This window comes from Gordionus sp. m RMFG-2023, chromosome 2 (assembly GCF_954871325.1).
Source record: "Gordionus sp. m RMFG-2023 chromosome 2, tfGorSpeb1-WG-v2, whole genome shotgun sequence".
Taxonomy (NCBI): domain Eukaryota; kingdom Metazoa; phylum Nematomorpha; class Gordioida; order Chordodea; family Parachordodidae; genus Gordionus; species Gordionus sp. m RMFG-2023.
The window spans coordinates 29237225-29250768 of NC_088776.1; the positions used below are offsets into that span (position 1 = coordinate 29237225).

Consider the following 13544-nt stretch of genomic DNA (forward strand, 5'->3'; position numbering starts at 1 on the left):
CTTCTCATAGTTAAAATTATGTTTATTCAACTCCATCCTGCAGAAAATTTTAATTAAATACAATGTATATATGTTTTCTACATTTATCATAGTATTATTGGGCTCTTTAACCTTAAAATTTTAATAGACAAAAGCTTAAGCTAATCATAGACAAATAAAGGGTTTCCATTACATCAAAGAATCTCAATCAATATCTATCACTCTGATTATGTTTTAATCATTTCCTGTTGGCTTCATAAAATCTTTATTTTATATTTTAGATGAATATACAATTATATTTTTAACTGATTAAAATTTAACACTTATATTTATGACACAAAATTTTTTTATATAGAAATTTATAAAATCAAATTTTAATGTTTTAAATTATTCTTTTAAACTGAAACTTTATTTTATTGCAATAATATTAAACTGGTTGATTTATTAATACTATATAAATAAAAAGGATAAACATAATTTTATTTCAAAAAAAACAAGAAAAATATTATAAAAAGAAAATATATCAAGGAAACAGAATTATCACAAAAAATTGAGTTATTATATTATAAAACAATTAAAATGATCTAAAGATCCTATATTAAATATTATTTATATTTTAAGCAGTAAAGGATATTTTCCTATTACTAAGTATTATTTTATTGTTTGATGTTTACTTGTTATTGTTTGATATTTATCTGTTATTGCTTGATATAAATTTATAATTATAATTTTAAATGTACCAATTTAAGCATTGCTTGATATAAATTATTTATTAAATTTAAATGTAACAATTTCATTAATTAATTTTAGATTTTATTCGTAAAAATTGAGGTTCGGTCATAAATTATCAATACGGTATTGATTAATATTACCTGTTCAGCCAACTTTAACAAAGATGATATAAAAATAACTACAAAAAATATTATTATTATATAATATATTTTAGGGAGCGGGCTGAAGGCTGGAGGAAAAGGAGTTTGGGGGCAAAGTCCCCCAAAAAAAATTTTAAACATCCCCCCCATGGATAAATACTGGCTACGCCACTATTAATAACTTAATTTAAATCAAGCCCTGGTTGAAAAAAATTATTCTTATTAATCCCATTATACTTAGTTTCCAATATACAATCTATTATGTCCATCGTTTTAAAAACACATGGTGCCCTGGGTCAATATTTATTACATAATTGTCCAACTTAATTCTCTTAATATATTCACTTCTAGGAATAATAATAGTGGTAATTGGCACAGAAATACCAATATTAATTTTAGCAAAAAGATATTGACCCAGTGAACCAATAAATAAATGAATTCCTGCTCACAATCTCCCACTCGCTATATCCATAGCCCCAAGAGGAGCTCGTAATAATTTTTCAAAATCTTTGTCCAATATTTTGTCTGGAATTGTTAACAACCCTGCTAATTTAACATTCTGGAAAAATCAATTTCTCTACCCTAACTCTGTTTTATCTATTTCCAAGAAAAATTTAAAAAAATTGTCATAAGATATTAGAGAGAACACAACCTTTAACAAAAATTATGCTAACACTTTCATATATGAAAAACTGGTTTCTCCTTCAAAAAATTTCAAAATCCAAAATGATCTTTCACAAATCAACCAAGGTGATGTGAATGTAGCGTTTCTCATCATTAATTCAAATAATCTTACTCCTAAATAATGAATTAACTTTCAATGAATTGGCTAGATAGTATCAGCTACCTTGGTCTTTCAGTTGCATCTTCAGCATGATCCAACAGAAATGCCTCAGCAATTAGCTCGGCTTGAAAATATATAAATATTAAGACATAGCTAACGCAATTTTTACTCGAATACTCTTGGTGCTTTTGGTAGGGGATTCTTTAAATTTATCAAATTATTAAGGAGAAAAGTAAGCCAAACAAGTGGCGATCATAATGAAGCCTTTTATTTAAAGCAAGCCATTACGATAACTATTCATCAAAGTAAGTCTTACCTGTTATTACCTAATTTAATTGTTTTTTAAAAAAATTTATAATATATATATATGTAGTGTTGTTAAACGGCTCGTTTTAAGCCGATTTTTAAAAACGGCTAACTCAATATTTCATCCAGAAAAATATACGCAAGCCTGAAGATTTTGCTCATAGAAGGAACAAAGGTCTAGACATATATAAACGAAATCTCGGGGCTTAGGCAAAATTTTTCTGGCTAAAATATTAAGTTAGCCATTTTAAAAAATCGGCTCAAAACAAGCCGTTTAACAACACTATATATATGCAGTATATCTTTATATCGTGATGTATTTTTATATGACCTTAGTTTTAAATTTGTTTTTAATAATAAATATTTTAAAGCATAAATTATTATATTTATTATATAAATAGAGAAAAGCTACTTTTCAAAAAAAGTAGGTGGGCTATCGTTAAAGTTTCAAAAAATGTATTGCGATACCTTAACAAAGCCAACTATGCTGAGGTTATTTTTATGATTATGAAAATAAGTATTAAATTGTAAAAATAACTAACATGCAAGCGTTGTGAAAAATGTAACGATTTTGGAAGATGAGATAGAGGCTCTTCCCCTAGGGAAAAAAAGCCGTTTCCATAATGTTCTACCTGCACCACTTTGTAAATCATCGATATTATCGTCTTGTGAAGAACTAAAATCTAATTTTTCTGAATTCTCTTTAGATAAAATGAACCTAAAATAATTGTTTTAAAAAGATTATAAAATTTGGTTGGATAAAATAGTTTATATGGTTTTGTAGGAGAGTAAAATATATAATTTTTCTCAAAATATAAAATATTTTTCTTGAGATTAATGCTTGCGTATAAAATAAATTGATGATAGATTATAAATTTACTCGTCTAAAGGCATAAGTGGCGATGGCGTCGATAAAACACCAATTGATGATTCATTAGGCCTATATCTATAATATAAAGGTAAGATTATTCTTAAGGGATTATTTTGTGCTTTTAAATTGAGGCGTTTGTGGTTTTTATTTCTAATAATACATTTTAAATGGAATAATATCGTGCAAATGGTAACTTTTTAAACTATTTTGTATTTATCAATATTATTTTTTCACATATAGAAATAAATTTCCTTTAAATACCACCTTAATTCAAAAAATGTGGCGTGTTTTTTATAATAAAAAAACACAACGCTAAAAAGCAATTAATCAAAATTTTATTATATAATCTTTTTTTTTAATTTATTAAAATCAATTTTTTATTAAATAAGAATTAGCTTTTATATATCCATTAATATATAAATCCATTTTTATCTAATATTAATGGGGAGGGGGGGGGGGGGATATATTAACTAGCTTAATAGGTATATACACAAATTTCAATTTTTAATTTGAAAATTGAATATATATAATGCATATATGAAAATATCATATTAGGAAGCCTGAATGATTAAGCCCTTTTGTTTTCTATGTGGATGAAGATACACGTGGAAAACTTAAAAAATTTTTAAAAAAGTAGATTTCTTTTTCATTTAAAAAGTTTAGAATCGAAAAATAACTGAAAATTTGTACCGTACATATATCCGGTGTCAATGACGAAATCTTTTCTTTTTTTCAATGCTTATATTTACGTGTAAAATATTATCCTAAAAAATATTGTGATTGCCAACTCAAAACCGGCCGATAACTAAATACTGCATTGGTGATATCCTTTAAACTGTTCATTTTTGTCATATATCGTTATAATAATTACGTGGATAACATTATTCCAAAAAATATTTTAAAAATATTGTGCCCATACACATACGAAACAAAAATGAAGATCTTCCCATAGATATCACCAGCAATGCTATTTATTTGGCCAGTTGAGTCGGCTATTGGTCAAATCATAATATTTATAAAAAAAATTTAGGATAATGTTTTACAGGTAAATATAAGCATTGAAAAAGAGAGATTTCAATCAATAACGCCAGCAATATGTGCCTTACAAGTTTGCGATTATTTTTCGATTCTAAATTTACTCATAAATAAAATGTCAAAGAAACCTTTCATTCTTTATTGATTTTTAGGTTTTTCATATGTATCTACACCCAAATATAAAAAAAGCACCAATCAATAATCATTCAAGTTTCCTAATATATTTTTAAATTTATGCATTTAAAGGATATATTTTTTAAATTTAAAATTGAAAATAAAATTTGAGTTGTAATAAGCAAGCAAATATATTTTTTTCCATAATAAAAATAGATTTATATAATAATGGATATTTAATCTCCATTTTTTATTTAATAAAATATATTTTAAAAATGTTTCTGAAAATTATTTATAAAAAAAGATTATATAATAAAATTTTGATTAATTGCTTTTTAGCAATTTAATATTTAACCATATTCCCCAAATAAAAGGTATTCAATTTACATTAATTAAATATGAATATTTAATAATTTAATATAACATATTGAATGATACCTAAGTAATAAGACACAAGCCGCGACTAATGTGTAGGCTAAAAGAGTACCAAGAGACATCATATCAACAAGTTCCTTTAAATTAAATATCATCGCCATGATTCCTAGTTTATAAATTTACAATAGTTAATTTATATTAGTGTTCATATGCCATATTTTCAACTTTTTTAAAAACAAAATCATTTGAAAATTTATGATTACGAATATTGTTTATTAATTCCTAACCAGATAATAAGGAAAATTTAAAAATATTTTTAAAATCATAAAGAAATTTATTTTACTTTTATATTAAATTTAATCAAAAATAATTAAAAATGATAGAAATTAAACGCCTTATTATCATCAACATATCCAAGAAATATTTTTAATAAACAAATTCATTATTTTTAGAATATTATAATGCGCATTATTTCAATTAGTTTAAATCTGAAATTTCGGACAAAACATTATTAAATCGATAACATTACATCCAGTTTTTAATTTTGATAAAATTTTACATACTGAAAACAAAATCATTAGCTATCGAATTCAAAATTCCATCCTTAGCTACAATTTAGGATTTGATGCCTGCTAATAATGGTTCTAAGTATGTAAAATTAAAAAAGTCGAAATTTTTCAATTTAATAACTGATCCTAATAATATAAATCTAATCAACCTGCAAAAGAACCGGCACATATGGTGGCAAGTATAGGTGTTTTTAGCTTGGGACTAACTTTTGCAAATCTTCTGAATATAAGACCATCACTAGCCATAGCATAGATAACACGAGGTAAAGGAAACATAGACCCCATGAGACTTTAATTATACAAACAAAATAATTTTACCCAATAATAAATCAGAGATACTACAATATTCAATAACACATTAAGTTCCTAAGTGATAATACATAAAAATCTCAAAGGCATCGATAAGAGTTCCATGTCAATTCAGGGAGACTTTTATCGCAACGCTTTCGCTTTTTTTATGCTAAAAAACTATTCGTTTTTATAAACTAAAAAGGGCATATCAAGAGTGAGTCTTTTCCTGACCCTTTAAATTTAAGGTTCTTTGACTAAGAAATTATGTTTCTTCTGAAAAATTTTTCGCCCTTACACGTAAAAAGTATTTTTTTATATATAAAATAATACCTGGTAGATAGGCCACACATGGATCCAATGGAAACGAGAATTTTGACTTTATTCCACCCAATGTAGGCAAATGCGAAAGGGATGGGGGCGTTCGAGTCGAGTTCAAAATAAGGGATCATGAGCGTTAAGCTGGCGGATATTCCAACGTATGCCAGAAAACAGCAAAGCAGCGACAGAATTATGCTGATGGGAATGGTTCTTTGAGGATTAATCACTTCTTCACCTGTAAAATAAAAGGTTGTTTTATTAGTTCTTTAAAGGATCCCATTAAAATTAAAAATTAATTGCGTGATTAAAATTTTAAACAGATATTTGAGATGGAAAACAAGTAATACAATAATGGTTGGTAGGATTGAAATTTGTAAGTTTTTAGAGCAATGGTTATGTGATGGATATCCCGGTATCAAGATTTGCAGCGAATGCTGGGGTTCCCAAGTGAGGTGATTTTTCTAATCTGTGCTATAAGGTAGTCAATGCTGCGAGGGATATCAAGTGCGAAAGAATATATGTTGGTGATGTGACAAAAAACTTGGTGCATCTAACTGTATTGGAATGGATAATTTATACAGGGACGGACTAGCCATAAGACCAAGTAGGCATTTTTGCCCACGAGACCGCGAGAAAGTCAATTTTTAAGGCCGATCAGAGGAATATATCAAAAATAAAGCCGATTAGAAAAAAAATATTATAATGTTCACATTATTTTCTTTATAATATTATTTGAATATCAGATTCCTTCAGAACTATCATGTCGTCTCTATTTTAATGCATAAAATTCAATAACATCGCTCTACTTATACATCATTACCACGTGCTTTTCCCTCTTTACTTTTCAAATGAAGTGAAAACGTTTCCGTTTGAGTAGAGTGAAAGCTAAGTTTTGATTAATTTATTATTTAATGTAGAAATAATATAGCCATATTTGTGGTTGTATTTCTTGTTCTTAATTCAGTAAAATTAAATAAACCCCAGGTATACAAATTTTAATAAAATAAATTTTTGATCAATTTGTTTTCTAATGCTTCTTTTTAATATTAATTAATTGTTAATTTATGTTATTTTTTTACTAACTAATCTTAACGAATACAGATTGTTAAAATCTTACCTAATATTTGGATTACAACAATTTACTTATTTGCAAAAATTTTCAGTAAAATTTATAGTACAAACCAAATATAATAATAAACTTTATATAGCTATTTTTACACTAATATGATCATTGAATTAAGATGTATGTAAAACGTCAAAAGTAAACAACTAAATTATATTTTATAACCCATAGACAGTAACGTTTTTTTATTATTACTAGCTTGCTCATTTTTTATAAAAATAAATCATTTTATATGAAATATGATTTCTTTTTGAATTCCTAGTTCATATCTTGAGATATTTTTTTAGCCTTAAGTTTAGTAAATGTTTTATGCAATATCATATGATAGCATAACCAAACATGATGACTTTATTGCCTTATATTAAATTACAATTCTTTAAAAAATATATATAAACTTTAATTTTACACTTATCTTGTTTATATTTATGATGGGTAGCGTACACATGTATTATTTTTAGCTAAAAAGATAAAAGATATATTTTTAAATATCATGAATAGAAATTGTTGTGTTTGTCATTAATTATTCTTTTACACGACATTACAATTTATAAAACCTTGTTATGAAAATTTTTCACTTGAAACTGGACCAAGCCAGATTTAAGTATAGTCAATATTTATAAAATCTTTTATAATAGTACTTCTTTCAAAGTCTCCTCACGTTGATTTTGCCATTAATTATCCCTTTCGTTTGTGTCCCTATCACTGTTCTTTACATTTTTTTTTATGTGACATTATAATTTTAAAACCTTGTTATGATATTTGTTTCACTTGAAACGGGTCCAAGCTAGATTTAAGGATGGCCAATATGCATATAATCTTTACAATACTCAGTGTTATGATGATTTAATGAAACATGTTGACGATTAAATTAAAACCCATCAATATATAAATATATTGTTTGCAAAAATAATTAAAATAACACAAGCAATAAAAGAATTTTCAATAATGCTTTGTCTATATTTTAATTATTTTTGCAAACAAAATACTTTTATATGGTGGGTTTTAATTTAATCGTCAATATGTTTCATTAAATTATCACAACACTGTATAGTTTTTTCTTTTATGACAAGAACAATAGTTGTTGTTAACCTACTTTAGTTATATAAATAGGTGAAAATTATGTAATCAAGGAATTAAATTTTTTTTTGAAAATTTATTTTACATAATTAGATTAATTATTTTTATATAAACTACGCCGAAAAATTAATTTTATTATTTAATTCAATAAATCCTTGATTTTTTTATATAAACTCCGATTAAAGATTTATTTTTTTTACGACCGTACGACCCCCGATTATGAAAATTTTTAAATCCGCTTTAATTCAGCAGTGCGGTGAATGCCATTCTTTTCCCATTTTTCTTTTAGTTAACTAGAGACCCGACCCGTTATTTATAACAAATCAGTTTGGTTACTGTTCAGTAAATTATAATGGTTACGGTTCTTAAGAAAAAATTTATAAAGGTTAGGTTAGGTTCAGATAATTGTAATATGGTTCATTACGGTTAAAAAAAAATTTTTATTGAGGCAACACCATCGTATAATGATTTTAATTATGAATATTTATTAAAAATTTTGTCATCACTAATTTATTTTTATTATAAGCATCTATGAATTATATATATAAAAAATATTTAAGATTCAAACTTTATTAAGGATAAGATAGATATAGTAAAATTTATAATTACACCACAAGGAAAATAATGTAAAAAAATTAGAAATTTATTTTATTTTTCTGTAAACCGATTTAACTATTTTTTATAAAGGTTCTTTTTACTATTCAAAAAATAATTATATCGGTTCGGTTACGGTTCAGATATTTATAACGGTTTATAATGTTTAACGCTTCGTTCCGGTTCATTCCATGTCCTTCTAGTTAACTAAAGTTTATAATCCGCCCTATAGCATTGCGGCGTAAGCCGTTCCTTTCATTTCTTAATCAAGTTATTTAAGACTTAAATCTGCACAAATTCAGCGGTGTGGCGAATGCCGTTCCTTTTTTTATCAAATCAATGTAGAAATTAAATTCGCTCTAATCCAGCGGTGCGGCGAATACTGGTCCTTATTTATTAAATTTATTTAGGACCTAAATCCGCCCTAACCAAGAGGAGCGGAGGTTGCCGTCAAGGTTAGGAAAACGACCCTCGAAGGGACTGCGCGTCTTACAATAAAATACCGATGGCACTTACAAGTTCTCATTTATTTGATGTGTTTAGTAAGATGACCAAAATGCCCACAAAATCTGGTACCCCGTCACCCTCTCCGAAAATCCCCCACCTTCCCGATTGAACTGCCTACAGTCACTGTCCCAAACATTACAGAAATGCTAAAAAGAAATTTACATAAAAATTAGTAGAAAAAATGCTGGTCTCAAAGCAGCTGGTGCTGATCCAAAATATTAAATCATCTTTCTTTGATAAATCAATACCAAGTATTTCTAATACTATTATTTCATGTAAAAAATATTTTAGGAATATCAACAACTGCCTCACATTCACATCTACCTGAAACAACTACATTGTCTGCAACATCTTCATTTATTATTGCATCAGTTCAATCTTTGCAATACCCACCTAAAACTATATTATCCACCAATACAGAAGATATAAAACTATATTATCCACCAATATAGCAGATATATCATTCACATACCTTGAAATTACATTATCTACAATTACAGCAATTCCATCTTTGGGCAATTTTTTATAGCGTTTGAGAGCCTTTAGCCCGCTTTTATCAGGCTTTCAGCCGGGCTCCCTTAAATGGCTTCTTCAATTTACATAATATTTCTTACTTTTGAAAATAAGTTCAAAAGATTTAGATTTTTAATAAATATAAAAGAATAATATGACATGATAATCATATATTTTATTTTAAAAAATTGTATGTATAAAATCATATTCATAACACATATGAAAAAATATTCATTGCACATATATATTTTATATTGATTTACAGTGATATTGCACCATAAAATCAAATCATACATCACATGTTAAGCATAAAATAATACATAGTCGATATATAAAATTAATTACACAATTATTGCCATTATACAATATTGCACAGAGAATAAAATTGCTGCACTTGTAAAATCAAGCACCGATTATATTGTAAATAGATATATATATAAGATTTAAATAAAAGAATTAAGATAATATAAAAATTTTACGTTAATAAATCTCTCATCTTTCAACCTTTGCGCAAATAAACAAGAATATCTTCTAGTTCAAGCGCTAATAGTTCTCGTTCATCTTGGCCTATATTAGCTCTCAGCCTATTTTTTATGATTTTTAATTTACTAAATTATCTCTCACAATTAACCTGCGTAAATGACAAAGTTAAATGTATATATATGCAAAAATAAATTAGTATATGCACTTGGGTATCTTTTAAGAATTTCATACATGCATATTAACCACTTGTTATATTTTATCACACTCTGAGTTATTATCATATAGTAATATTCCATCTTCTTCATTTGACTCCTCACTTTATACATACGATATCATCGTTCGTTTCATTTAATTCTGCTATTAAATCTTACGTAATTTAACACTCAATATATTTGCCAATTGTGCCAGTTTTTCCAAGGCCTTTTCAGAAATCTCTTTACTATTTATTTCATCAACGATGATATCGTATGTATAAGTGAGGAGTCAAATGAAGAAGATGGTACAATACAATATGATAATAACTATGTGATAATAAATATAACAAGTGGTTAACATGCGTGTATGAAATTCTTAGAAGATACAATATGCACACAAGTGCCTATACTAATTTATTTTTGGCATATAAATGCATTTAACTTTGCCATTTACGCAGGTTAATTGTTAGAGATAATTTAGTAAATTAAAAATCATAAAAAATAGGCTGAGAGCTAATATAGGCCAAGAAAAATTATAAGCGTTATTAATGATGTCAGTTGAACGAGAACTATTAGAGCAGATTGAACTAGAAGACATTCTTGTTTATTTGCGCAAAGGTTTAAAGTTAATGAGAGATTTATTAACGTAAAAATTATATATTATCTTAATTCTTTTATTTAAATCTTATTTATATCTATTTATATATGATCGGTGCCTGATTTTATAAGTGCAGCAATTTTATTCTTTGTCCAAGTATATTGCAATAATTTTTTGTGTAATTAATAGATTTTATATATTGAATATGTATTATTTTATATTTAACATGTGATGTATGATTTGATTTTATAGTGCAATAGCATTGTAAATCTAATATAAAATATATATGTGCAATGAATATTTTTTTATATGTGCAATGAATATTTTTTTATATGTGCAATGAATATTTTTTTTATATATGTAATGAATATAATTTTAAATGAGCAATTTTTTAAAATAAAATTTATGTTTATCGTTATTTCTTTTATTTTTATTAAAAATGTAAATCGTTTAAACTTATTTTCAAAAATAAGAAGTAATAAAAATTATGTAATTCGAAGACGCCAAAAAAAAGCAGGCCGAAGGCCCTCAAAAAATGAGGCCGCTATAAATAATGCCCAAGAGGCCATAGCGTCGCTAGTCCGGCCCTGTATCAGGAAGCGTAGCAATTTTAAAAAATGATTAAAAAGAACGTTCAAAATTAATAATTGTAACTTTAAAATAATAAAATCTTATCTTTTTTGAGATATAACATTGGTAAATTTAAAAGTAATAAATGTCATATATCCTATGTCAAATAAAGTGTTATATAACTTGTGGAGTAAATTAGAATGATTAAGAATATGCTTAATTTTAATATAGTGGTTTCAGATGAAGTAACTTGCACTAGTGGCAGAAATATGATTTTAAAATGATGGCTTATAAAATTATCGTGCCTCAAAGGGTTAACCATTCATTTATCATAGATAAAAAAATTTTAATTTTTAATAAAATATATATGAAAATTTTTGTAGTTTCGAAAATAAAACAAAACTGTAAATATTAAAAATTTTAAACTTAACTTATCAATCAGTCAATATTAACAAAAATATAAATTTTAACATTACCTATCAGTCACAATTGTCAATATTACTAAACAATAGAAGATTTAACGTTAATCTTCAGTCATAAATGTCAATAAAACATAATACATTACAAGTCAGTCATAAATGCCAGTATACTAAATATTATAAATTTTAACATTAAGTAACAGTCATAATGTCAGTATCACTAAATAGGGATGTACCGATATTTTTTATCGAAACGGATCGGTCCGATATTTTACCCATTTTAAAATATCGGTTATCGGCCAATATTATAAAATTTCCGATCTGATAAAAAATGACGTCTTTAACAAAAATAATGTTATTAAATATTTTTTTAAAGTTATATCTAAAATTATTTATTTTTATAAATAAAATCGAAATCCATTTTTATGTTTATTTTTTTAATAATAATAATTAATTAATAAACATTCTGCCATATTGTTATTTTTTTTAAGCATTCTGTTTATAAAAAGTGTGCGATAATTTCTTCTGAATCAGTTTTTAGTGAAGCTGGTGATATTGACAGTTGCCATTGTCGCAGGCTGACCTCTGATATTGGAAATTTTGGTATTTCTAAAATGAAATCTTCGATAATGTTAAATATTATTTTAAATATTTATTTCAAATTTCATAATATATTTGTTTATTACTTATTATATAAAAGTAATTTAACAATAAAAATATTTTATATACTTTTAGAATTGCAATTGAATTAAATATAAACTATAACTGATTATTATAATATATAATATATAAATGACATAAGTTATGGTATAGTTAGATTATAGATGTTATACTAATAAAAAGTATATTAAAAATTAAAACCATTGGTATCTTTACAGAATACAAAATTAGAAATGATATCGGATTGGTAATCGGCCGATATCAATTTAATATCGGATCGGCCTTCAAAACGTGGTAGTGGTACACCCCTACTAAATAATATAAACTCTAACATTACATGTTAGTCATAAATGTCAGTTAAATTATAAGACTACACGTTAGCATAAATATCAGTACTACTAAAATTTAGGATATTTGTCAGAATATATTGTAACGTCAATCATATATGTCAGTATTATTAAAGGGAGTTAAACATAAACTAAATCACCTTACACCAGCCCGAGTTTTTTTAAAATACAATTTTTACAATTCCAATCTATAAACAAATGTTTTAATGACCCACATTTATAAAAAAAATTGGTTTAAAAAAAAATACCTATTTAGTTTACTTCAAAATGATAGATGAAGATTATTTTTCAATTAATACTAAAAAATGTAGGGAACTAACTAAGTATGGGTTTAAAATTTATAATTTCATCTAAAAATATTATAATTAGTTAAATAATTTGTAAAATATTTTTGCTTAATTTTATAAACTTGTTAGGCATTATTTAATGATAATGATCGATAAAATAGTTTTGAAATGAAAATAGGAAAAGTGAATAATGTGATATACTGTTCTATACTGTTCTATAATATAATAATTATATTTTATATAAATAGTTGCTATTTAAAATAATTGGACAGACAACCTGGGTATTTTTTTAAAAAAAAAATTTTCTGGCACGTGTATTTTTGGAAAAATATTAGGCCTACTGGCAGATTTCTGTTATATATATATGTTGTTAAGTGGCTTGGTTTGAGTCAATTTTTATTTTAACCATAGAAATATTGTTTAAGCCAAGAGATTTCGGTAATAGAGGTTTTCTCAACATTTGTGCCATCTATAAGCAAAATCTTCAGGCTTGCGTAATATTTTTCTATATAAAATATTTAGTTGGCTCAAATAGAGCCGTTTGACAAGACTATAAATTCAAAAGTAAAGGATGGCACTTTTACCGGAAGGGGAGAGTATGACGCAAGTCATTAAAATTGAGGGGGGAGGTGTTGAAGAGATTATGGGCATTAGAATA

At 25.8% G+C, this 13544-nt stretch overlaps 1 protein-coding gene across 1 annotated transcript in view; it reads right to left on the minus strand.

The window, feature by feature from the left end:
* LOC135925265 (high affinity cationic amino acid transporter 1-like) overlaps window positions 1-13544 on the minus strand; it is a 65772-nt gene that overhangs the window by 12097 nt on the left and 40131 nt on the right. Inside the window, exons 8-12 of the mRNA XM_065460501.1 lie at window positions 5527-5749; window positions 5055-5194; window positions 4400-4502; window positions 2822-2887; window positions 2484-2659 (exon numbers count right to left, since the gene is read on the minus strand). Coding sequence (XP_065316573.1) covers window positions 2484-2659; window positions 2822-2887; window positions 4400-4502; window positions 5055-5194; window positions 5527-5749 — 708 coding nt within the window. The remainder of the gene's footprint in view (window positions 1-2483; window positions 2660-2821; window positions 2888-4399; window positions 4503-5054; window positions 5195-5526; window positions 5750-13544) is intronic.